Genomic DNA, 27,827 nt, shown 5'->3' on the forward strand with positions numbered 1-27,827 from the left:
CGAAATTAATTTTTTACATTTTCATTAAATTGCTTTATTTTGTACGATAATAAAATAATAATAATAATTTTTTTGTGTGTACATATGTTGTAGCATCTATGAGAATTGTATACAAAAAGAAAATACTTATTTTAATAATGACCACTTAAGTTGTTCCTTCGCCGATTGCAGAACCTGAAACAAAGAAAGAAGACAACTTGTCATAAATAAATCAAAATTATAGCTTTCAATTTAAAATAAAAATGACGTAAATTAAAATGTTACCTGAGCTACTGTCTGTTCTCCAAGTGGAATGTCATCTGTTCGTAATGCTACCCTTTGCACTACACTTGATGCATCTGCATCCAAAATTATACTGAAAAGATAATTTTGAATTTTTTTATATCGCTCACACAAAATTTATTAAATATAAGTAATTACTATTTACCCGCCATCACAAATCTCATCCATCGCCAGCATTACTATATCCAAACTATCCAATACTGCTCTCTTCTCAACATTTTTCCGGAGAATCTGACTGACAGAGTCATATAGGCAGTTGAGAACACTCATAAGAATTAACTGAAACAAGTCCAATATGTTAGATAATTGTGACCATCTCAAGATATTTAATAAATAGACTTATACAAACCTCGTTCTCATGTGAACTGCCCATAACATAGAAAAATAAATCTACATTACTTCTGTAAACACATGTTAAACCATCCAACATGATTATCTCTGCATTCGCCCTGTGTGTCTTACTAAACAGATTCTTCTCAAAGGTTTTTTGTTCTTTTGACGTTGGAAATACATTTTTGTCATAATACTTAGCCAAAATTCTGTTGCCATCGTTGTCAAGGATGGCCATTCCTTTGACCGTGTATAATGTGGGTTCCTAGATTAATTTTAAACACCTGATTTTTGATTTGTAATAAATGATACAACATAAAAATATACATATATATTTACAGATAACACATATATATCTGATGCAGTATATAACAAACCATAATGAAAATTAGGTTGATAATATTAATGCATTATCTGAAATTATTAATGGCCTTACTTTGCATTAATAAAACAAAATGGAATAAAAATTTGAAAAAAAAATTGATATATTATATGATTTGTCAGAAATGTCATTATTTCTACATTTGTCTTTTTTTTTTATTGTTGAAAGTGTTTTCAACGCTATAGAATTATCGAGCACACTTGGAATTTAATTAAATTTTTTTCCTTTTTTTTTGTTTTTATTATCTCAATCTTTATTAATAAAATGTATGACAATTAGGTTATGTTATATAAAGTTCAAATATTCCCTGTGATTCGTGCTAGAAACATAAATACTAGTATGTCACAATATTTTTAGCACAAATATATGCTACAAAGTTTTACAACTGCAAAATTAATTGACATTTATTTTATTTTAAAAACCCACCAATAATTGACCATCCATGTTTACGTCAAACTAAACTCTACGAATTTTGACGTGTCCAGCAGTGCTGCTGGATGTCTAAATGTAAACTTCCCTAGGACAGTGTTCTCTAGTGCAAAAATTGTACGCGCATGCGTAAAAATTTCTTTTATATATTCAAAATATTAGTTTTTCATATACATTATTAAATGTCATCATATATGCAATTTTGTACGAGGAATAAACGAAAAGAAAATTATCTATATATATACATATAATAATAAATATTAAAATCATAAAATTATATATACATTACTTATTATACTACTTAAAATTATATATACACTAATTGTATATATGTATATACTACTTTATTCAATTATAAAAAAAGGCACCAGGCTTATTTTTCCCACATTTTCTTTTTACTTCGAGAATTAATCTGTCTTTAGGAGCTTTGTAAACTTGCGGAAGAACTCTGGTCCGTTCCAATAACCCCTACAAAATATTCATTGAGTAAATAATTAATGTAAAATTCTGAATATATGTATATGTTTGCAATCTCATTATTTATTAATATAGATTAATCTCACCTCAACATCAAGTGCCAGTATATAAAAGGGAAGATATATTTCTTCAGTAGAAACATAACATAGAGTTCTTTGCCTTGATTCACTGGGAAAGTCTCCTTAGGCTGCAAATTATAGTCAAACTCTGCTAGAATGCACTTGCCATAACCAGTAACTAAGGGACACGATGCATAACCATCATAAACCATTGTCATTGGTTTACCAGCTAAGTCATCCATGATATTCTGATACAACACTTTTCCTTGTGCAGCTAACAAATATTGTATAAGCTATTATATATATGTAATCTTTATATATATATATATTAATTTTATAGAATATTATTTTACCTATTGCAGCCATCGTTTTAGAATTCGGTGTATTTGTACAATCGCCTATACCAAATATATTTGAATATCTTGTGTGTCGTAGAGTTTTAGGATCGACACAAAGAAATCCAGCTTCATTAGTTAATATCGGATGTTCTTTCAAAACTGTAGGAGGTCCCATTGGAGGCGTTACATGGAGAAAAGAATACTAGTACAATCATGAAAAGGATTTAAATTATCGTATTGAAAGAAATTTTACTTTTATTTTACTTATATTATATAAAGAGAAAAACATACATCTTGCACTGATGTTTCTCCTGACGAGTTTAACTTCTCAAATGTAGCTTGTTTTTTGTTTAGGTCTATTTTAACCAGATTTGTTTGAAGATTGACAGTAATATCTCTCTCTTTACAAACATTCCAGAGGGAATCGGCATATTTTTTTACTCCAAATATAACCGGTAATGCCGTATTATATACAACGTCAATGTTGTTGCGCAAATTGTGCTTTAAGTATAATAAATGAAAATTCTCCTTATAAATGAACAAAGTATAATAATTTCAGAGATATACCTTGCGAAAATAATCCTCAGCAATGTAAGCGATTTTTTGCGGCGCACCTGGACATTTGACTGGTGTATTCGGAAATGTAAATATTGCAGTTCCTGATTTAATTTTTTTCATTTTCTGGTAAACTTGGGGTACAGTATCAGGTCCATAAATGGAGCAGATCTGTGCATCAGGATCGTATAGGCCCTTAGTCAAACCTGGAATCTGTCAAAAATATTTTTGTCATATTGAATCTAATCCTGTATCAAATATACTATTGAATACTATTATTTTACTATATCATACTTTATCCCAATATAATTGCAAGCCTAGAGCAACAATCATAATGTCATATTGTATAGTATCTCCATGATGTGTCAATACTTTATTAGCATCTGGTTGAAACTCGACAACAGAAGCTTTCAGCCACTTTGCTTTCTTTGGCAAAACATCTTTCATATACCTTCTCGATGACTTGAAAGAACTAATGCCACCACCGACCAAAGTAAACAAGGGTTGATAATAATGAACCTAGAAAAATAATTTACTATTAAAATACATATACGTACAATTATATGTCTATATATATATATACATATACAATATAAATATACATATAAATATACATATACAATATAATTTTGAATGTTTTTAATTTACATCACTGGGTTCCAGCACAATAACTTGGTTTGGTTTGTCATGTTTTCTGGACAGTTTTGCAGCCATTGAACAGCCAGCGGTACCACCTCCAATCACCAAGATTTTGCAGCTAGTACAGTAAATTCAAAATATTTTAAATATCAATGGCACAACTTTTCCTTGTATAAAACATTATACTTACGTATGATGGATTTGCCTGTATTCATTTCTAATCAATACTCTTCTAGATAGTGACGTAAGGTTTTGAGATAACAGTAGATGGAACATTGTGATAGGTAATTAAATGTAGTTCTGTGTGCAACGAGTGAAAATATAATTTACAAGTCTCTATAATCATCTAAAAAATATTTTTAAATTTTTTCGGATTAAAAATTAATTTTTTTCCAATTAAATTAATTTTCTTCGATAATTTAATTTTATTTACATTACTATACCAGTAATTATCACGTCCCATTAAATGGGTAAGATAAAATAACGTAAATTCTAGAATTTATGACAAATACGACGTGGAAGGAATCATCGTAAATTACAAATTAATTGTCCTACCAGCGCGTACGAAACATGTTTCTTATTTACATACGATTGGATGTTCGTATTTTCGTGGTTCTAGGTTAAAATCTCTCCGTCTTTCATGTCCGGTCGAGAGTTGACGCGACAAACTTTCACTTTCGGGACATCGCGCGTTTTCGTGCCACTTGAAAAGGGATTGGTCCAAGTTTCCTTGCTCGATGGCTACATTGCAATCTCGGCGAATGTAATGTCCGGTACATTACGGGAAAAATTTGCACGACCTTGGAACAAGAGGCGATAAGAGAAACGAGCATCTGTCGTATTTCGCAGAGAGAAACAGCTGAGAGAAACAGCTGTGCGCTAGAAACACGAGGAGTCCTCGAAGAACTCCTAACAATTGCAGGATCGAGAAGAAAGAGGCGTAAGTGTACGTTTTAATTGCGTTAATTTCGTCGATTCTACTTGGATAGACACAGATATACGGATAAAATTTTCGAAATGTCAAATTAATTAGGAAATAAAATTAATTTCAATCATAGAATTAAATTCAATTATAGAAGCCAAAATCAATCGTACACGATATGATTTTATGATAATTCCATTTTTTTAATGTATTAAAAAGGAATTCCCTCTAAAATATCCTATGCATGAACCCTATAAATCCGTCACTAATCCACTTAATTTTAGCGCATGTGCATCCACGAGATTCAATTCTTACTCCGTATATAAAGGTCATTTTTGACTCCATCAAAGTGCATCAAAGCTCCATATATTTGTCATAAAATTATATATTAAAAATATAATTTTGCAGTTATTACTCTAGTTTTTATTTAAAAGGCGATCAGAAAAAGCCTGAATTTTTTCAGATTTCTCGAGCATTTTTACATTTTGAAGATGCCAAAAATAACAGTGCAACAATAATAATTAAAATAATAATGGAAAGATTAAAATTGCACGATCGGTTGCAAAAATAAAATTTGCAATTTGTCATAATTGAAGATGAATATGCAAGGAGGACGAGTAAAGGAGGGAAGAAAAGAAAGCGTTTGCTGATACGTTTTCGTGATTGTTTGTTTCTCTCTTTATTGAGGATAGCTTTTTTTTTTGAACGCCGCCTTTAAACTAGGCAAACTCGGCTCGGTTCAGCCAATTCCTCGATCGCGCCAAAATTCAAATTCGAATCACGCCCGCAGCTTTGAGTCGCGAATCGCGATTCGGAAATGAAAAGTAAAGGTAAACACCAAAGTGGCGGCGGTTCTACTGCGATTAAATTCGGATAAACCTGAAAGAAAATTCCACGCTTGTGTATATTTGCTACATATGTACACTACGTATGACAATAACGTGACGCGCGAGTAAAACGAATGAAAAAGTTTGTCTGGTCGCGATCGAGGACACTCGCGGCAAATCGCAAAACGCACACGGTTCACGAGCGGTAATAATGAGTTACATTTTTTCCTCTCGCTGTGCACATCGCGGTTGTTATTTTCTCTAAGTCCTTATAACTAGTTATTATATACAGTATTGTGGACATGATTCCCTCCTATCAACTTTCACTAGTCGCCCATTCCTCCTAAGGGCGTGATTAGCCCTTCGTTTCATTAACACATCGCGCACTCGCAATTTAATAATCTGATAATGTTCTCGAGATTATCGTTCGAACGTTATGGTTTTAAATACGAGCCATTGGATGAAACGCCGTTCCAAGTATTTACATCAAACATAATTAATATTAATATATTAATAATTTATTATACATAATAATGTATATATAAATATCTATTAATATATATATATATATTAATTAGATATTAATATAATTATATATTATTATTAATATAATAATATTAATTAAACGTGAAAAATATTTTTCTTCAATCTCAAAATCGAAGATTTGAGAAAATGAAACATCATAAACTATTGTACAACTATTTATAATTATGCAATAAATAAATATATATATATCAAAGCTTTGTAAGAAAATAATGTGAGCAAATTTTTCTTACATGTTTTAAACAATAACGCAAGAAAAAATGTGAAAATAAAAAGTATTACCTTTATCATGAGTCGCGTGTAATGTTTCATTCAATAGCTCGTATATATTAGTCCCATAATCATGCTAATTACATATACTAGCAAATTAACTATAGATATCTAAGCCAACAAGAGAATAACGAAAAGTGTTGTTAACGAAAGATTGCTAAAAAAAATATAGTCTAATTCGTTTTCTCTCTTCTCTTCTTCCCTCAATAACTTTTGCCAAAATATATGGTATCGTCGCGATAAAATAGACTTGCCGTTTCGCTATATTTTCTACCATGATAAGAATTAAAAATATTCCCGCCATATTATGCGAAACGCAGCATTTTGCGATTTTATCGCGCCGATTATTCAATTATCGTTGAATCCTTTGAAAATCTGTCTGATTGTACGACGAAGAACATGATTGCAATAATACAATGCATCCTTGTATCGCGTCGTTTTCAGATCATACACGATATTGTCGATAGATACAATTCGTCGTACGCGTTCCGTGTATGTCGATTGAGGAACACAAATATCGCATATTAGAAAAAAATTTAAAAAGAGGAGGAATAAGACGTGCAGTTACGCGTGCGAATCTTGTTTTTACGATGAAGAGTGAAAAGAAAACATTCTAATGATAATTCATTATCAATCCAACGTTTGGATTCTTTTCTTTGACTTTTGACATATAAACTTCTTGACGATAAAAAAAATGCTACTTAAATGTATATTTATAAAAAACGCAAGTTTAACATATCTTTTTCTCTTATCTTGTTGCTGAATATAATGCACACGTAATCCGAATATAATTTTACACTTAACTTTTTATTATAATTGACGTTTAAATCAGGCTTAACTTAAGTCGATCATTATTTAAAAAAAATTATATATATATATATATATATATATATATATATATATATATATATATAAATTTTTACGATCGTCGACTGAATGAATGCGATTTGATATTTTATATCGTATACCACTTAACAAAGTATAATCAGCATGTATCATCGATACAAATCATCGCGCACGTATACATTAATTTCGCAGATAATTGCGCGTAACTATACATCTTTAAAGAGCATTCGATTTGTGTGTGCACGCGTGTGTATATGTGTACGTGCATATATATGCTTCGCCTTGTACGCATTCAACTATGCGTGATACTGTGCATCGAAGTAATTTACTCTCATTTGGTTTCTTTTGGCATACAAAATAATTTTATTTACAGTCTGTTGATAATATCAATATTACTCTATACTCATCATTCTTTATATACTAACTTATTTTATAACTTATATAATAGTGTATCATATTTACTTACTACATTATGCAGGTAGAGAACTATTTACAGGATAAGACGAATATAAATATCTAGCAGATGTTTCACTGCGTTTGTGAATATGTGTATGTGTGTTTGTTTCCTCTTATTTGAACCGATCGTTTCGTTGTAGAGATATTCGGTGGATTTATCTCGCGAAACAATCGCTAACAAGATAAAGCATCGGTAAAATTGACTTTGATGAAGTAAACTGTCGAAACTGGAGGATTTAACAACGGATTTAAATCATTGTGAAAAAATATGAGCGACATATCTCTTTACGACATTGCCATGCAAACGATGCATGTATGAAAGGAAATGAAAGAGAAAATATCAATTAAAACACAGCCGGAAATAAGGCATTATTAAATGCATAACGTATTTGGAGTCAGGAGAACTCCGACTCTTAATCATTAAATAATAAGACTCCTACTTTACTTAGAAAAGAAACTTACAATAGTTTGCGCGTTTATACATGAATAACGATACAATTCTGATATAATACAAGTATATGCAATTTTCCATCTATCTATCCCGAATCGAGCGAATCGAGTCGCATTGCGGGGGAGTTGTTGCTATAATAATCTACTTAAAAATTTTTTCATTGGGCATAGCTATAAATTAAACTTCCAAAATTAATTGCCAAATTTTCCTCTCCAATGAATCAGTTTGGCAATCAACGGCTAATATTCGGCGATGAATATTTCGTTCCTTGGGGCGAGGAACATGATAAATATGAAATATCTAACAATAAGACGAAATAGTGCGAAGAGAGAATCTTACAACGCAATCTTCGAGTTTTTCTTCTTTTTTTTTTTCCCGTTATCAAGATTCTGTCTTCACAAAGTCTCGTCAGGCATCTTACAAAATCTCTTCTCCTCTCTAATTTTTGTCTGTCTATTCTGTCTGAAACAATATAGTCACATTAGCATATTCCTTACAAAGCAATATATTAATTGCTTTCTATTGACTCTTAACATTTCGCTATTTTTGCACGAGTTGATTAATAAAGGATACTTCTTTAATATTCTTTGGTTTAGCAAGTAGAGTTAATTTGCAGTTTTTATTTGTGGAAAATTAACCACTGTAGATAATGTAATAATTGTCAATTGTAATTTATAAAGGAAGGGGAAAAAATAGAAAAATTAACATAAAATAAAAATAACCTTGACACATTCGATTCAAATAATAACGGATAAATAAGGACTTGCGCAAAGAATAGCGAAATATTCGACATCAATATTTACAATCGCAGTAAGTCCGCCAATGTATCATCACGCGTATAATCCGCTAACAGTTAATTTTTATTTAGGACACAAACGGTGAAACATCGTTCGCAGCCTCGTAAATCAACAAGGATTATCTCCGTTTAAAAATTAAATTACAACATATACGCTGTGCGCTGTGAAAAAAAAACAGTAAATTAAAACAGTAAATTAAAAAATTATTCATCTTATTGTACCATAAGCGAATTACATTTAATTTAATTTGTATATTTTTTTCCTCTTTTATTCAAATTTTTTATTTCACGTTTTGCTATTTTTTTAAAAGCTTGAGGTAATGTGAAATATTTCAAGTTATCGTGTGATAACTGTAGAGGTTTTTCTTTCGAAGAAGAAAGAGAGAAAGAAAAAGAGAAAACGGGGAAGAACGAGAGATAATCCTTATCTAGGCAAACGATCGACATAAATTGCGATAAATCAGACGATATTCGTCCCGTATTTTTACATGTATCGATAGGTATTTCTTCCTTCTCGAAATCCATCCGTTCAATAAACTTTCGCTATTTGGAATTCACTCACTCTTTCCTCTTCAGAGTGGGCAGATCACTTGGGACACTTCCTTATTATTTAGTCCAACAGCATACTACGTCGCATGGAACTGCTGAGACTGCGACAGCTTGTTGGCGCTTTTGTGATGGCTGGACGTGTGTCTTTCCTGAAAATGACAAATAAAGATGTGATGTTTGCTCTATGAAATAATGGAGGATGATTGAAAATTCCGTTAATACTTCATAAACAGCTAATATACTACGTAAGCCTCATATACGTATGTCTCATATATTTCCAATAATCGAGTCTATTATTTTGAGAACAATAGAATATAAATTAAATAAATAATTATATAAGTTTTAATTAAACATGAATCATCGCTAAACTAATCCGACAAATTTATACTCGTATTTAACAAAATTTCCAAAATAAATGACTCAATTTTCACATTTTTACATGTCCATAACTAAATATAATGTAAATTTTATTTGTCTTTACTTTTGTACATCGTTAATTTTCGTTTTTCGTAAAAATGCACTTTGAAGAAGATTGAGAATAATGGATAATTTGTAAAAAATCAATTGTTTGAGATTAATTTTATCGCGTAAGATCTTTCAAAAGAAAAACGCACCACATGAAATGACACTTAATAATTAATGAATCAATTAAAATTAGTAATGTAACAAGAAGAAAATGAGACTATTATATTTTTATGATAATCTTTCGTTTTCCTTTTACACGAATGTGATTATATGAATCGATAACGAAGCGTGATTTAATGAAGTTACGAACGAGAAGCTTTTACATTTGTGAATTGTATGCATAAAAATATATTCGAATTATAAAAATGCATAGCCATACGAGCGCATGCTCACGTTTATGCAATCATTCATGCGCGCGTGCACACATGCATATATATATTCATACAGGCGTATACCTGTGCATATACACACGCATACATATCGCAGAAGAAATAAAATACTAATACTATTACAACAATAAGCAGCAATATAATCCAGCGATAACAATGATTACATAGCGGCAACAATACTAGCAACAATAGTCCTAATGTACCCTTCACCAAGCAACGAGAACAAATGACATGAGAGCAACGTAATTAATTTTATTTTGGTGATTTGGCCGAATTTGTGTTTTGTGCGTAACACTAATATGACAACATCGCAATATGGCATATATTCGTATATAATATACTAAGGCGTGATATGTTAGTACATATAAAAGAAATGCGGCAATACAGTGTGCGGTATTATGTATATATGTATATATATAATATAATATATAATATATACATACATACATATATATATATATATATATATATATATATATATATATATATATATATATATATATATGATGTGTGGTATTAAGAAAAAGACAAAATAATCACTAAGGTACGTTTCATTTGAACAAAATTTTTATTTGCGTTGCTTTTATATATTTCTTTTTTTCTTTTTTTATCAATCACGTGAAACGCACGATCCCTGCTGTTGTATCTTCTCTTCTTGCGTGTAGAGCGATTCTTGATAAAAATAACTTTTTACGCGTTCATATATGTAAAATATATATTTGTCTTTTTTGTACAAACTAATATATACAAACATAAATAATCAAAGATGAATATTTATCATTATAAATGAAAAATTGAAACAATTTCTAAATTTTTGTAATTATACGTTAACATTTTCATAATTTCTGCGCGTTTTTTTCACGAAACAGGTAACGTACGTGACAAGTGGTGAATATACATCGTATACAGAATTTACGCAGTAAATATGTGTCGCGTTACACATATATATATATATATATTTTTTTTTTTTCTTCTTTTTCTGGCGAGAATTACTTGTACCTTAATATTCATATCCTTCAATTCACTCATATCATTCGCTGCTCATACGCGTGAGCTCGTACATGTTGTATACAATATTTTAGTGTAACTATCACTTGTTTAAATCGATGCGGAATTTGTTAGCTGAACAGCAGTTTAAAAACGTTGCGATTTATTTGACAAGTCCAAGTTAATTCAAGCCTGGTTGGTTCCTTTATTTTTACGACAGAATACACATGTTATCAAAAAAATGGCATAGTGATTGAGAACAAATATTTCAACGATTAATAAAAAATTATAAATTTTTAAAATTGAAAATATTTTATAGACAACGCAGAAAGAAACTTATATATATTTTTAATATGTATTATATATTTCTCTCGCGTACGCTCGTTGTTTCTCTCATTATTATATATCATATTTTTTTACCACCAATCACAGAAGCGAGAGAATGATCAATGATCAAATTTCAAATTACTCTTTTCTTTAAAAAAATTCTTGCTATCATTTAATTAATTTGCAATGCTAGATACCTTAAGACAATCAGTTTCATATTCTTATATATTACAAGATCACAAATAAGTCGCAATTTTAACTGAGGATACTCAGTAATATCATTAATTCGATACAAAAATTAAGGCCATCATAAAATTTTCGCCACAAAGTCAGCTCTGAATCGATTCAAAAATTTATTACGTTCACGAAAAAAGATGATACTCGAACGCCTTGCAAATATATATTCCTTTTCTCTTAAAATTCTTACGATCACAGAATATATAAAAACTAGAGATTTACCTTAGCAATTATTTTGTCTTTCCACTATTATCATGATTGAACAATATGACTACGCACTTTCGCATTAATTTTTCGACTCGCGCTTTACTCACTGTGCACGTTTGCATACGTATTTCATAGTACGTATTTCATAGTACTGGCAATATATTAATTTACATTTAGCAGAAATTAAAAACATTAAGTCGCTTAGTATTAATTAATTTGCAACTTTGAATCACAGAAGAAATGGTGCTCGACAACACCATTTTATGTAGAAAGATTTTTTCTTAAAATTCCTCTGTGCAATGCTAAAATATCACACTCTGGAAAAGCGTTTTACTTTTTATCAAATATATATATATATATATATATATATATATATATATATATATATATATATATATAGATATACATATTTATAGATTATCTAAAATAAACTTTTTTAAGATATCCGACTACACGTACACGATGAAAAGTTGCGATTAAAAGTACATATGCCTAAGAAATAAATTTCGTCCCGTGTAAACTTCAATAAGACAATTATCGAAAGCTAACATTCATCATTAGAAATATAAAATATATAATCATATATATGTATCAGTATATACACAGAAGTATAGTGAAGAAAGCAATAAGATAAATTTGAGAAGAACAAGAAAGAGGTGACTTTTCGAAGTAGATAGTTTATTACATAGTTTAATTTGATACTTCAACACAGCAATTTTGAATTATGAGAGGAAAATTCGATTAAAGTGTCAAAATATGATGAAATCTGAAAAATAAGCGATAAGATTTCTCTTCAATTCCCATTCTATTTTAATGGCACATATGTAGAAATGTTTCCGTTTCTTTTTTATTTTATATGTAGTCACATATCCATGTAATAAACATGTAGTACCACAAGAAAAGAATTTTAGTTTATTGAAGAAGAGCTGATTTAATTATCAGAATAGCGGTGCAGCAAAAGAGAGTTTTACGAGAGAGCATTTTAATACTATAAATATTTATAGTACTAGATAAAAATAATCATTTAATTCATTAAAGTATAGTAAACTAAAGATAGGCAAAAAACATCAGCAGATATTTAAAAACTAATCACAAAAAATCAATGGATATGTGAAAAATCTTATAAAGATTAGATAAAGAGATTTAGATTAAGTTAGATCAAATTAAAATATAAATAATGATCCTCATAAATTCACAAAACTCAACAAGTTACATACATGAATATACACATATTCATACATGTAATATACATATATATGTATTATATAAATGTTAAAGATAGCAAAGAGGTGATCGTAGCATTTTCAAGGCATATTTGAGTTTACACGGGAAGAAAAAACTACGTGATTTACATTATACACAGAGGATACCACAATATTAAAGAAAACTATCATTTACACTGTTAATCATAAATCCTCTGCAATCTTTTCGCAAATTAATTAATATTTGCATATGTTAAAATAGCGATAATAATCGTGACAATAGTTATAACAATTAACAACAATGATACATTTTTTCACGATTCCAATATAATACCGCTTTCTGCGCGCATATTATATATATATAATATTATATACAATTCTTAAAAATATTCATGTATATATAGACATAGGAAATATATACTATTAGCGTAATATATATATTGCAATCGCATAATCCAACTATTTAATCCAACAAGTTCCTGAGTCATTAATATTTGTTCTATAAAAATTTTACATTATCTCGTTAAGAAAAATATACACAAGATTTAATCGAACAATTATAAATAATCTCCGATTAAATAACAAAAGTTTGTGTTTTTTCACAATTGATTTTTCGTAAATATAATCGTTTATTCTCTTGACCAGCAAAAGCGTTGCTTCTCTCGCTATTCACTATAAATTACTTTTATGAATATAGTTTTCCGAAAATGACACTACTGATGCCCTATAAAATTATAATCGCTTCCTTTGCTATTTATATATTTTCATCTATCAGTCTGGCAATGTTTTCTTTTTCAAACTTTCTCAAATTTTCTCAAACAACGCAATTTTCTACTTTATTGCAACCAGTTATGTAAACTTATACTTTTCTAAAAATATTCACATATATATGTATGTATCCGGTAATTAATTATTATACTTAATTATATTATGTGATGACGAGGATAAAGCGCATGTAAAAATGTGGGATATCTGAAAAATAAGGATTTTCAAGAAAGATTTCTTGTTTCTTATAACGTTGATTTTTTTTACAGAATAAGAAAAAAACGAGCATTATAATTGCAAGAACATTATATTTTTTTAAATTATTAAAATATCTTTATAAAAATATACATACGTCAACGATATGATTTTAAATTCATTTTAAAGTGATATCATTATACAAGAGTTAACTGGGAAATATTTGAAAATTTTAAAAATTATATGTAAATTTCAAAAATATAACAAAGGTATTTTGAATAATGCATATGATCATAGATTAGAGAATCATAGATAATTCATGATACATATTTCCAAAGTATATTTGAATTTATACTTATATAAAAATACTATATACATATTTATATGCAGAGGATTTCATATTAATAGGCATTTTTCCACATTTATCGTGTTAATTATAAATCCTCATTTAAATTTTGAAAATTATATGTATATATGTAATTTTTTTTATTTTTATAATTTAAATTCTTATAATTTTTTAAATAGCTATAATTTTCTTACAATCTTTTAAATATGTATATACATATATATACACGATAGATTATAAGGAAATTATAGCTTATATCTTTTAAATATATATATAAGGAAAATAATAGTAAGCAAGAGCAAGTCTATTTCTATGGCATACTCTTACAATATAGGTCATGCTGACTTATGGGACCTTAGGTGGACAATACTGAATCTAATCTTGAAGAGAAACAAAAGTTAAGCAAAAGGTATGAATATAAAATAACGTGTAAACCACGTTGAATGCTTACAGTATTAATAATTTCTATCATTATATATGTTCCTATAGATATTTAACTTTAGCTTCACTTATGTAATGCTTATATGAAATTGGTCGTATGTTATCAAAGAGTGAATAGTTTCCACACAACATCTGATATTTATGTACGTTAAATTTTTTCATAGGTTTCCAAGCACACAAATTGCATAATTGAGTTGACATTGTTACGATACCAACAAGTTTCGAATTGATAATAGTTTTATTACGACGGAATTAAAATATTGAAATGAAATGCCAACTAAGGTTCTATGGAATATGCTACATGTGCAAAAAGGAGAGAAAGAGACAGAAGCAGTTATATGTAATAAAAAGTAATATACAATAGTGTCACATGCTACTATTTCTACCAAACTATTTCACAAACTTGAAGAGAAAAGAAAAATATTAATAGCGTTTTCGCTTGACTTTGGATAGCTCTGAAAATGAGTAACGATCAGTAACAGTCTCGCGTAAGGTCTCAACTCGCAAATATAAAAAAAATATATATGTACACGTATATGTATATATATATATACATTTTTTAAATGTATATCTCTTTATTATATATTTCTTCAGTCCAATAAAAATTTATACAAAAATTAATTGCTTCCAGAGCAATTCACTTATTGTTAGTCGAAAATGCTAAAGAAAGAAAAAAAAAAGTATCGTTCAGGGGTCGCGGGGGACTTTTTTTCCTCTTTGCAAAATAAATATTCGCATTATTTTAACATAAATATCCCCGTATAAATATCTTCATTAATTTCAAAAAAACGGGAGAAAATTGTTCATGGCATAAGATAGAAGGCACATCGACATGATGATGAAAAATCACACAACACGATTACACAGTCGCTGTAAATAGAGATACATTTCTTTTTATCGAATGTGATGTATATACAAAATATATACATACATATCAGTGTATATATATATATATATATATATATATATATATATATATATATATATACAAATATTATATATTAATATTAATATATTAATATATTAATATATATATATATATATATATATATATATATATATATATATATAAATACAAAACAGAATGATATATTTTTTTAGGCAATTTAATTCCTAATTTCCTTCGTTATGCATATATACATATATCGTCTCTCGTACCGGACGATATAGAAATCTTTGATGAAGTAAAAATATTTTACTCCGGCATAGAGGGAGGGGGTGGCGATCCGTTCGGCAGAGGTGATGGAGATGGTGGCGGTTCAAGCGACGGTGGAGGCAATAACTGCGCATCATCCTGCCGAACGGCCGATTGAATGTGGTGCATTATATTTTGTCGGTTCTGATAGAGATGATTCGGGAGTAAAAAGACGGCGGCGGCAAATATATATATATCAAGAAAATTCCATAGGAATAATATACATAAAAAAATATGGAAAAAAAAGAAAAATATTTCTGTTGAATAAAAATGTGTACATGTGCGATTGTCGATTTGCCTTCCACTTTTATGAACATTTTCTTCTTCGAGTTTCATCGAAATTATGAAAGATATGTCGCTAATAAATTTTATCATATCTGATGTTCAAATTCAGATTCTTTTCTGCGTCCCAATTATAACGACCTACTATTTTTTTCTTTATATCCGACTCACAATATTATCACAGGGAAATGTATTTTCCTAATCACAAATAAACTAATTATAAAAAGACATAACAGAATATATTATTTTAGGCAATTTAATGCCTAATTATATTTCATTTAATGCCTAATTATATTTATATTTTATTTATATTCCCTATCTATATATTTTTCTTTTATTATACATATATACATATATCGTTTCTCGTGCCGAACGATATAAAAATCTTTGACGAAGTAAAAATATTTTACTCCGGTATAGTGGGGGGTGGTGGAGGAGGGGGCGGGGGCGGCGGTCCGCTCGGCAGAGGTGGTGGAGATGGTGGCGGTTCAAGCGGCGGTGGAGGCAATAACTGCGCATCATCCTGCCGAGCGGCCGATTGAGTGTGGTGCGCTACATTTTGCCGATTCTGATAGAGATTCGGGAGTAAGGACGGCGGCGGCATCGACGTGTTAATCGTGCCGCCGTCCGGTGTCACTATCAGGGCGTTCCCCGCTGGGTACATTGGATACTGAGATTGCTGAAACTGTTGTTGATAGTACTGCTGATACGCGGGATCATACATGTACCCAGCGGGTGCACCAAAGTGCATCGACGCTGGATAGTTGGCGTAAAAATAGGATTCTGCGGCTTGGTCGATGTAGCCAGCAGTCCCGCGAACATCACCGCGAATCCCGGCCGAAGGGTGATGGGATTGATGGGAATGATAAGGAGCCTGATGATGTTGATGATCGCGGCTACCACGGCCATTATCACGGTAATTGTCACGCTGGTAGTGACCACCTACGCTACCGCGCTGACCGGCAGCCGCGTGATGTGGCGGAGGACCGCGACCGTCGTAATGCTGACGGCCGCCTCTACCACGTACCTTATTATTGCTGCCGGAGTTATAATGTCTGCCGTTCTGCCTTTCTCCAGGTCGATGGCTTTGGCCGTAACTCGTCGCGGGTATCATCATCGTCTGCTTCTTTGTCGTAGGTAGCGGGGGACCGCTACAGGGGGTCACCGAACTGTTGCCGGTCATCTCGATGCAACGCTTCCGCGTCGCCGGTTCGTTCGTAGATGATTCGGAAGAAAATTGGGCAGAGCTCGAACCGTTTGTCGACAATGGCAGCGGCGGCGGCGCAGAACTCCTGGAAATACCATCGGTACGTATTTTGATCTTTAGCGAACCCTGTACCATCGGCAGCTGCGCGGGCGAATTAGGCACATTGTCGGTGCCCTTGAGTCGTTCCTTTGGAATTTTGATCTTCAAACCCGTGCCCTGCGGCGATATGTTCTTATTCTCCAACGAGTTGGAACTTGTACTAAGCATATTCGACGATGTTTCCGTGCTTAGATTCAACTTATCCTTCGGGATCGTGATCTTGATGGGCGCCGCCGCCGGTGTTTCCTCGTTCCTCTCTTTCTTCTCCCGATGCCTCTCTTTAACCTTGTCCTTGTGTTTGTGCTTATGTTTCTCCTTACTCTTCTCTTTATCTTTGTGCTTGTGCTTTTCCTTTTTCTTTTTCTTCTCACTCTTGTGATGTTCAGACCGCTTCTCTTCGGTCGAAGGAACTATCGTCACTGTGTGAACCGATTCGGAGATTGTTGGTACTGCCGGTTCTGTCATATTGTTGTTACTATTTGATAGCATCATCGGCATACTATCGGAAAAAACACTGATATCGACTGTCGAGGCTATTGGCGTGAAAGTATCGCTCACAGTCGGTATAGACAGGCAAGGAGTTGTCACTGTCAACTGATGATCCGTCAACGAATGATGAATAGATTGTTGCTGATGCTGTTGTAATTGTTCCTGATGCCCTTGCTGAGAGGGTACTTGACTACTAATTTGTTGTAGATTCTGCAACAGCGATGGCATCGGCGCCAATGGTTCTTGAAGTAATGCACTTATACTTTGCGCGGATTTGATCGGCGACAAATATTCGACTTTCGGTTGCAAGTGAGAATGCAGCGGCAATTCCGAAGGCCTCGGTTGTTCCTTCTTTTTATAATACTCCAAGGTATCTTTTTTCACGCGATGTTCCGGAAATTCCTGTTCTACGTTAAGATCCATACCATTTGTCAGGGCGTGCACGTTAAGCGACGAGGTTTTCTGTTGCGCGATCGCATTAAAACGCGGCGGATCCGATTCGAACGGTTTTATGAGTTCCGGCGGCTTCAGATCATTAATGACAGACGATGCGCTGCTACTTCTGTTATTGTCGCGTATTGGTTGTATCAGATCAGGTACGCGACTAAACATTTTCATCGCTTCCAGACCGGATGTATCTTCCACCTTTATCTCTTTTATTTTCACGGGCTGTTCGTTCTCACCAATGCTCGATGTACGGGATCTCTTATGTGCGTATGTCATTCCATCGCTGGAAGATGAACGTTTCATCGCTGACGTATCTTGCGAAGTCGGAGAATTTGCAAACGGTGACACGCGTTCTTTCACTTTCGTGGTTGCGGAGAGTGGCATCTTTTGCTTTGATTTAGGCCTCGCGCCACTTTGAACATGTAATTCTCTAGGCGTGGTTGGCGTCTCTGGACTGAAGAGTGACCTATGCTTGCTAGGCGGTGTATGTAAGTGCGAACTCTGCTGCACGTCGATAGAATTCCTCTCCGTGGGATCCTCGTGCGCGATCGTTCGTGGTCGTTTCTCCGATTTCGGATCATCCATGTTATTCAAATTCAGACAGGACTGGGAATTGCCATTTTTGATGGTGTCCTTGAGAATCTGGGATACACCTTGCGCGGTATGTTGATTGTATATCTGTGCCTTGATAGGTGCAGACTTTTGAGCCATCTGTGACGACGAAGCACTCGGCGATACATCCTGAGAAAGCGCATTCTGACCGATCGTCGTCACATGCTTTGTATCGGCCGTGAATGAACTATTTTGAGATTTGTCTTGCTGTTGATTATATTTGGAATGATGCGCCTGTTGTTTCTGCTGTGTATTCATCAGGTATGGCATGTCCGCTTGCTTCGGCGGCGGCAACGGTTTCTCGATTAGCTTTCGCACTTCCTCGCATCTTTGTTCTAACGTTTCTGTTTTTCGTCGTTGATTCTCGATTTTATTTATATCTGGATATTTGGCAGATTTGAGCCGCGGATCTTCTCGGTACAATCTCTTGTCGTGCGCTTGATGTTTGCTATCAAGTGCGTTCAGTCTATGTCCACTGTGATTGTTGTTACTTATCTTCTCTTGTGAACCGCCATATCCCGAATCTTGCGTGACGCTGCTGGCGTCCGATCGATGAGGCACAGACTCGGACGAGGAACTTTCTAAATTAACGTGAGCATGTGACGAATGCACGATACTAGCGCTTGTGCCGGTTACACCAGTATTATGTTCTCTCGATAATCGTTGTCTATTAGGATCGCGATTAGGTTCTCTAGGATGACCACTAGTGGAATGTCTCTGTGACACTGGTTGACCGACCTTCATATCCGGTCGATGATGATGATTATGATGAAGATTCGTACTCTTTTGCACTGGTATCTGATGCTTACTCGGCATGTTTACGTTCGACATGGGCTTGTGATGATGCGAATGATGAGGAGGTTTGTTAGGATCAGCGATATGGCACCCAATTGTCGCCGCCTTTTCCCGCTCCAAACGTTCACGTTCCTTCTTTTCACGGTACTCTCGATAATCTATCGCCGCTCTTGATGTCGATAGTCCTGCAACGGTCCCAGTTTTCTTCTCATCCTGTTTTTCCTGCTGCGTGTGATGCGAACGACTTGAATGACCGACTGCGACAGTACTATCTGTCGTATGATGAGAACGACTCGAATGAGCGACGGCGCCGTCCGTCGTGTGATGAGAACGACTCGAATGAGCGACGGCAGCAACAGAGGTGGTAGCGGTAGAAGTAGAAGCTACATTGTCTGTTGTATGATGGGATCGATTTGAATGAGTGGCAGCAGGAGCAGTGGCAGTATTATCCACCGAATGATGAGAACGAATTAAATGAGCGACGGCGGCAGCAGTAGCACTGTCCGTTGGCACTGCCGGAGATTGTACTCTACGTGGTTCGGTATCCTGTCGGAAAGAAGAAGCGAGTTAAACTCTAGCCATGGAATACTGGACTAGAAAAATATTTAATTCATGACAGAAGCAAGAGATTGAACAAGAAAAAAACGCGAGATCGTTCATAGAATCTTATGTATGAGTTACTTACAAATGGGGAATTTGGGAGACTTGGATGATGAATGCTTGGACTCTGACTTGCGGAAATACTCATAATTTTCCTTTTCAATCTTGATGGACACTTGTCGAATATGTGTAAGAATTCGTCTGTGAGTTCTTGAAGTAAATCTCCAGTTACAGTCTTATCTACATACCAGAACCATTGTCTTCCTTCGGTACTTTGGGGTATCTGTGCATAAAAAAAAATAAATACTTATTAGAAGATCATACAAATTGATATAATGCGAGAAAAATTAAAACAGACATAATAAGTTGATAAAGATATGCATAACGAATATGAAATTAATTACATTGCAATTTTCATTTTCATTATTTTCAGATATTCAGCATGACATATAAAAATGATTACATATTTATGGAATATATAACTCTCTTACCTCCCAATTAGACCATTTACATGCGAGATGTATACAGAAGCAGGCGACAACTGTGGGCTTATATTGCAGACACATTGTTGTCAAGTGTAAACTGAAAAGAAATATATTTATATAAAAAAATAATACATAATTTGTAATTATAATAGATTATTATAGATATTATAGATTATTACTTAACGGATGTGCGAATTAAAATATAAATGCTTACAATGGATGATATGCGATTGGTTTAGAAATATTAGAAAAATTAATATTTCTAAAACATTTACCTATTAGATGCCATGAAATACGAAGTTTGGGCCAGTTCTTTGCTTGCTGATATAAAAAATAATACAATTTAATATAATTGAAAAATAAGATGCTACAATGATACCAGAATTTAATACGTACCTTTTACCAGTTGACAACATCTAACAACATGAGTGTGTGGATGGTCAATGGCAACATCAAATCCTAATGTTTGTAGAAGAACATTTTCATTGAACACCAAATCTTGAGCCTGTTCAAGAAATTGCTGTAAATGTAAAAATGTATCGTTCTAAGATACAAATATTAAAAATAGATGAACTGTATGGTTTAATTATAAATTGGAACTTATATTTACTTACAACTTTATTATTGTTGAAACTTACATCGGACCTACTGTCAGGTGGTGCTTGCTCTCTGTGGAGACACATGTAAGCCATTTTGATGACATGTTCTAATTTCCTTGGCTGTTCTTCTACTTTTGCCGCTAAAAAAAGTGATGCCACAGCAATAGCATTCCTGTGGAACTGGGTTAGCGAATGGAACACATAGAACCTGTGCATGTAAACTATAGCTGTGTTGATACATAATTGCGACCTATAAATTTTCATAAATTGAGGAAAATACTCCATTTTCATAAAATTTGTAGAAATTGAAAACTGTTAGAATTTTTTTTTTTTTATGGAAGTACTATAAAATTGTATAATTTGTGTAATATCGAACAATTTATATATAATCATGTTAAATATAATATTATGACAACATTTACCATCTCTATATATTAAATATTGTTCAAAATTATATTTATATAATTTTAAATTATCTTAACTATTAGTTAAAAACTATAGTAGTCCCAAAATATTATATAGTTAATAAAAAATAATCTTTGTATATCTCTTTCTTAGGACAATTTTACATAATAAAAATATATAAATAAAAAAGATATTGTGCAGATGGTTCTTAACAGAATAGAACCATAAGTACAAAGTATAATATTTAGAATACACGACAAATTTATTTTTAACTTGTATCAATATATTGACTAAAATATTTTGCAATATCTTTTCTCTGCGCAAAATTCTCCACATATATTATATTACAATGGTAAAATATTTTTATAAGAATATTTAAAAGCCTTTACATTGCTAGGTATTGTAAATGATCATTTTTTCGTATAGTTCAATATATAAAATTTACCAAAAATATATAACAGTATTTTCAATTCACAGTACCATCTCTGCGGTATAATTGATAAAATATAGAAACATAATTAATAAAATTGTATAATTTTAATAATAATTAAAATAATTTGTTTAATTGTATTATTTTAATAAAGGGGTGTTCTAAACTTGAGGGGGGGGGAAAAAAACACATTTTTTCAGGGACCTTGTTTTCAAACTTGGAAAGAGAAATAAATATAATAAAAAATGTAAATTATATTTCTCACTATGTTATTTAAAGTACAATATAATTGATAAAATATAGAAACATAATTAATAAAATTGTATAATTATTAATAATAATTAAAATAATTTGTTTAATTGTATTTTAATAAAAGAGTGTTCTAAACTAGAGGGGGAAAAAAAAACCACATTTTTTCAGGGACCTTGTTTTCAAACTTGGAAAGAGAAATAAATATAATAAAAAATGTAAATTATATTTCTCACTATGTTATTTAAAGTACAATATAATTGATAAAATATAGAAACATAATTAATAAAATTGTATAATTATTAATAATAATTAAAATAATTTGTTTAATTGTATTTTAATAAAAGAGTGTTCTAAACTAGAGGGGGAAAAAAAAACCACATTTTTCAGGGACCTTGTTTTCAAACTTAGAAAGAGAAATAAAAATAATAAAAAATGTAAATTATATTTCTATCACTATGTTATTTAAAGTACAATATAATTGATAAAATATAGAAACATAATTAATCAAATTGTATAATTATTAATAATAATTAAAATAATTTGTTTAATTGTATTTTAATAAAAGGGTGTACTAAACTAGGGGTGTACTAAACTAGGGGGAAAAAAAAAAAACATTTTTCAGAGACCTTGTTTTCAAACTTGAAAAGAGAAATAAAAATAATAAAAAATGTAAATTATATTTCTATCACTATGTTATTTAAAGTACAATATAATTGATAAAATATAGAAACATAATTAATAAAATTGTATAATTTTAATAATAATTAAAATAATTTGTTTTATTTTAAAATATTATAAATATTATAAATATTATAAAATATTATAAATATTATAATTATAAAATATATTATAAAATATATTATAAAATATTATAAATATTATAATTATATAATTGTATTATTTTAATAAAGGGGTGTTCTAAACTTGAGGGGGGGGAAAAAAAACACATTTTTTCAGGGACCTTGTTTTCAAATTTGGAAAGAGAAATAAATATAATAAAAAATGTAAATTATATTTCTCACTATGTTATTTAAAGTACAATATAATTGATAAAATATAGAAACATAATTAATAAAATTGTATAATTATTAATAATAATTAAAATAATTTGTTTAATTGTATTTTAATAAAAGAGTGTTCTAAACTAGAGGGGGAAAAAAAATCACATTTTTCAGGGACCTTGTTTTCAAACTTGAAAAGAGAAATAAAAATAATAAAAAATGTAAATTATATTTCTATCTTTATGTTATTTAAAGTACAATATAATTAGTTTAAATGGTAAAATTAAAGGTATGGAATACAATAAGGGTATAAATTTATTTAGTTTTATTATTTATCTCTCTCTCTCTCTCTCTCACGCATGTCAATTTCATGATTTATGTCAACAATTTTATTTATACTTTTTCTTAATAATAATTCAATTTAGGATAGGGGATTCTATAATTCTGAAATTTACTGAAATATTATTAATATATATCATTAATACATAACCACCAGAAAGGAAATTCAAAGCACAAAGAAATAAGATCTTTAATATATATTCAATATTTTTATTAAATTAATTAAATATATTGAAAATCATTAAATATATTGGAAAAGGACAACCACTTTTTGCACGATGTAGGAAAACAAATATAGCTAAACTTTGTATTGTGAAAAGTGATAAAAACCGATCATAAAAAGATTCAAATAAAAATAAATAGGTTTTTCATATATTTTCAAATCTCCAGGCATTGCATAACAACCTTTAAGAGATAGCACTGCGTTAAAACCCAAGTAACATTTGACGTTTCTCTAATAAGCATGCCTAGGAAGCAAAAATTTAAATCTTTGTACCGCGACAGCACGAGATATTCGAGTAGCATGAAAATATCAATAAATATATATAAAATTTATAATTTATATTATGTTTGTTTATATTTATATGTAGTTTATATTATGTTGTACTATGAAATATTACTCATAATAGAAAGAATCATTATGAGAACAACATAGTTGATCTTTATCAATCGGCATTCCCCAATGCTCTATCTCGATTCCACATACATATACATCTATCGAGTGTAGAGTGACACGGGTCTCGTGTCCCCAATTAGTCTCCTTCAAATGCGAATTAAATTTCCTTCCTGTCGTCGTAGAAATTTGCGCGAATGATCATTTACGATACCTGAAATGCAGAAATTCCAATATGGTGAACTCCAGTGTTCCCGCACGTCGTCCATTCATCGTGTCAAGAGATCACTCGACACGTGGATTTGCGGAAACGCGACGCGCTTTTTGACCTCTCGCGCGATACGTAGCATCGATCGTTAAATTAAGGATGGTAAATGTTGTCCGCGAAACGACATCACAGCGAGGGAAGCGCGAGGCGGACGAGAGGGAAGCGAGTGGGAAGAAGCGCGAGTAAAAAACGCACGTTTGCGCGCATAAAAAAGGATACACCACTAGTCTTTGTCCCATGTCCTGAATGAAGTTGGCCGCCTGCTGCCGATAGCTCAGCTCCTTGTCGGCGTCGATGCCGAACCTCCTGCTCGGCGTGTTTGCAAGCTGCTCTCTCGTAAAGTACCATCGTTCGTCAGCCGCCATTTATATGTACACACAATTCACCCGAGATCGAGTAAACGATGCACACACGATTCACGCGATCGCGGACTAGCCGAGGGGGGAGGGGGGTAGTGGGGGGAGGATGCGGCGAGGGGAGTCTCGAAGTTCGAGTCCCGAACACTCGACACACGCACTGCTACAGTTACGTCTCTCGCCGACTAGAGTCACGTCGCTCGTTCGAGCGATCGAAAATGGCGCCCTGGTGCGGACACGATAACACTCGATAACGTAAACACTCGGAGAGACGAGTCTCGTTGTCCTTCGCGAGAGAGGGATCTGGGTTTACGGAGCGACTTTTTTCTCACGAATGAATGTTTATTCGCAAGTTTCATACCACGCGGCAGGTCCGAGTGGCCGAGTTCGACGGACGGAAGCTCCGAGATCGTCACCAACTTGTCACTCCGATCGCTCCGTATCACTTGGCTCTCGCGTTTCTCTCGCGAACGCACGCGGTATCGAGTACAAATACGACGTTTACGAGTTCGGAACACTGTCGTGGAACGAACGCGACGCGAGACACGCGAAATCCCCTGGCGATTGTCGGGATGCGGGATGCACTCTCATAACCTCAGTTGCGCTTCGAAACGGCGCATCATCATCGAGCTCTCATCCCTGCAACCCCGACGTGACGACGTAACGCTGATGATCGAAGGTGTATCGGTCGCGTTATATGTTGCGTAACCCATGGACGAACTGCGTATCGTCGAGACCAGGTCCTGGAGATTACGTCGTTGTCGTCGTCGTCCTTCTTCTCCTCCTTCTCCTCCTCCTTTTAGGAATGTTCGTCCCCGCGAGTCCTCCAACTCGGGTTTCGTCGCCACTCGAAGGAGCGCTTTCCGACGTGTCCGTAGACTATTCGACACATTTCACGAACATTATAAAGGGGTACTCTCATGATCAGGTAAATTCACATAGACACGCGGACCAATCAGACCAAAGGCCTGGCTAGAGACCGAAATTCATGGGAACGACGCTCGTTTTCAAAGTCGATAGACATTGCGTGCTCGAAAAACGACGAATTGATATTTTCTTTATTTTTAGCATCGATATATAGTATTGGACGGAGCACGGAAACGAAAATCGTTAACTTATGCCGCAAATTTTAACGTTCTTTATAATAATTTGCTACATAAATATGGAAATAATTCTACTAAACTGATTAATTATAGGTCTCGATTCGCTTCCATATCTATTTTTTCATACCGATATTTTACAGAAATACAAATTATTGTAAAATTTGTGGTTATATACAATCTTTACATTTTCTTTCAAGATTGCGCTTTCCGTATAAAGTTAAAGTCGAATTAATTTTACAGTTAAGGCATAAATCACCAGCATACAAAAATTCATTATAAACAAGAGATTATAATACCGATATTGAACGTACCGATTCCGGCATAAGTTAACAATTACAACCTTCATAAACGAGCCTTTACCGCATATTTTGTCTATATGTCAATGATTTTTAGTATTTCATTCGATGTCTTTCGACGCTGTGAAAATGAACGTCGATCGTCAGCATGAAAAGTCCTAATCCGAAGGACGCTATGTTTTCATGCGGGCACGTGGTCTTCTATGGCTACGATCGGCGAGACTCTCTGGATGCTTTGAAGCGTTTGAACGACCAATCAGGTTAAAGAATCTTTACTCCTTTTGTCCCGATTGGTCAAACGCTTCAAAGCGTCTTCCCGACCGCAGCCTGTATGCTCAGTGATGCTCAGTGATGCTGGTTTGCAACAAAACTAGCATTTCTGATGCCTCGTGTATTCATCGGAAATGTTTGAAGACAATTTTAGATCGGATAAATGTTAGTAAAAAAATTTGATATTTTCTATTAAATTATTCTTTATAAAATCATCGATTATAATCTCAAAAGTAATTTATACTCCGTTAATATTTTAGAGATATATCGTACTCAAAAATATCTAAATAATAAAATCCGAAAGCCATTTTTATATTAAATACGTGAAGATGAGAATGCTGCTGAACAAAAAAAATAAAAATAATTAGTTATTGTTAAAAAATAATTAAACATAAAAAAAATTAATAAGAGAAAAATTTCTTTCTATACATATTTTTTAAACATTCCAGCGAATCGATTATCATAAATCTCTTATGCCCGATTTCACCGATTTCTTTTTCTAAAGGAACAATTAGGAGACAAAGAGTGACTAAGATTAAACTAAGATTAAAATTAAACGCGGTTGGTGAAATCGGCCATTAAAGATTTCGAACAATTATATGAACATTTTATTAAAAATTGTATGTTTAATTTGTTTATTATATTACGACATATACATGCACACACATTGGGCTCAAAAATATGTATCGTATATCGAAAATAAAGACATTTCTATATTAAACCAGGATACCTTCGAAACGCTGCTACCTAGTAACACATATAAAGGAGGTAGCTCGCACAAAGAAAGAGCCATATCCGTGTACCCACGACACGACTCTTTTGTATGTACCTTTTCTATGTGTTGTTAGGTGGCAGCCAGTGACCAGTGATGCCAGAATGCTTGCCCTAGCAACCGGCAACGTAGTGGAGGGGGTAAGCACACAAGCGATTTTCATTTGTGTGCTTGCCCTGGCAACCGGCAACGTAGTGGAA

The 27,827-nt window shown here is 32.6% G+C and overlaps 3 protein-coding genes and 1 long non-coding RNA gene across 15 annotated transcripts; 1 reads left to right on the top strand and 3 right to left on the bottom strand.

Moving 5' to 3' along the window:
- Positions 1–5: 5 nt before the first annotated feature.
- Zetacop (COPI coat complex subunit zeta) lies at positions 6–1,521 on the bottom strand. The gene is made up of 5 exons (XM_083105041.1): positions 1,421–1,521; positions 632–877; positions 428–561; positions 265–355; positions 6–174 (listed from the first exon to the last, which is right to left on the bottom strand). Exons 1-5 carry the CDS (start codon positions 1,436–1,438, stop codon positions 127–129), a joined length of 537 nt encoding a protein of 178 aa, XP_082961167.1. The 5' UTR covers positions 1,439–1,521; the 3' UTR covers positions 6–126.
- A 28-nt stretch (positions 1,522–1,549) lies between these two features.
- On the bottom strand, positions 1,550–4,472 carry Sqor (Sulfide quinone oxidoreductase). 5 transcript variants are annotated; one of them, XM_083105021.1, is made up of 9 exons: positions 4,081–4,472; positions 3,682–3,791; positions 3,501–3,609; positions 3,147–3,371; positions 2,865–3,065; positions 2,589–2,798; positions 2,313–2,499; positions 1,987–2,233; positions 1,550–1,891 (listed from the first exon to the last, which is right to left on the bottom strand). In XM_083105021.1, the coding sequence occupies exons 2-9, from the start codon at positions 3,765–3,767 to the stop codon at positions 1,831–1,833; spliced, it is 1,326 nt and encodes a 441-aa protein (XP_082961147.1). In that variant the 5' UTR covers positions 3,768–3,791; positions 4,081–4,472; the 3' UTR covers positions 1,550–1,830. The 5 variants fall into 5 exon arrangements, with proteins under 5 accessions (XP_082961147.1, XP_082961149.1, XP_082961151.1 ...); XM_083105023.1 differs by having other exon boundaries at positions 3,682–3,837; XM_083105025.1 differs by having other exon boundaries at positions 4,047–4,472.
- LOC145974936 (uncharacterized) lies at positions 4,000–15,671 on the top strand. The gene is made up of 3 exons (XR_014439857.1): positions 4,000–4,431; positions 14,606–14,680; positions 14,877–15,671. It is a non-coding gene; the product is annotated as an uncharacterized LOC145974936 (long non-coding RNA).
- Positions 5,064–26,348, bottom strand: LOC145974922 (uncharacterized). Of its 8 annotated transcripts, none has more exons than XR_014439853.1 (9): positions 25,050–26,343; positions 21,538–21,772; positions 21,320–21,443; positions 21,199–21,244; positions 20,930–21,020; positions 20,524–20,721; positions 17,217–20,384; positions 9,165–9,300; positions 5,064–8,264 (listed from the first exon to the last, which is right to left on the bottom strand). XR_014439853.1 is itself a non-coding variant. In XM_083105010.1 (8 exons), exons 1-8 carry the CDS (start codon positions 25,193–25,195, stop codon positions 9,229–9,231), a joined length of 4,080 nt encoding a protein of 1,359 aa, XP_082961136.1. In that variant the 5' UTR covers positions 25,196–26,343; the 3' UTR covers positions 5,064–9,228. The 8 variants fall into 8 exon arrangements, 6 of the variants coding, with proteins under 6 accessions (XP_082961136.1, XP_082961131.1, XP_082961132.1 ...); XR_014439852.1 differs by having other exon boundaries at positions 5,064–8,268; XM_083105010.1 differs by having other exon boundaries at positions 5,064–9,300.
- Between the last annotated feature and the right edge of the window lie 1,479 nt (positions 26,349–27,827).

Source organism: Camponotus vicinus, unplaced genomic scaffold, assembly GCF_025532165.1.
Source record: "Camponotus vicinus isolate PSW18456_S1 unplaced genomic scaffold, iyCamVici1.0 SCAF_7, whole genome shotgun sequence".
Lineage (NCBI taxonomy): Eukaryota > Metazoa > Arthropoda > Insecta > Hymenoptera > Formicidae > Camponotus > Camponotus vicinus.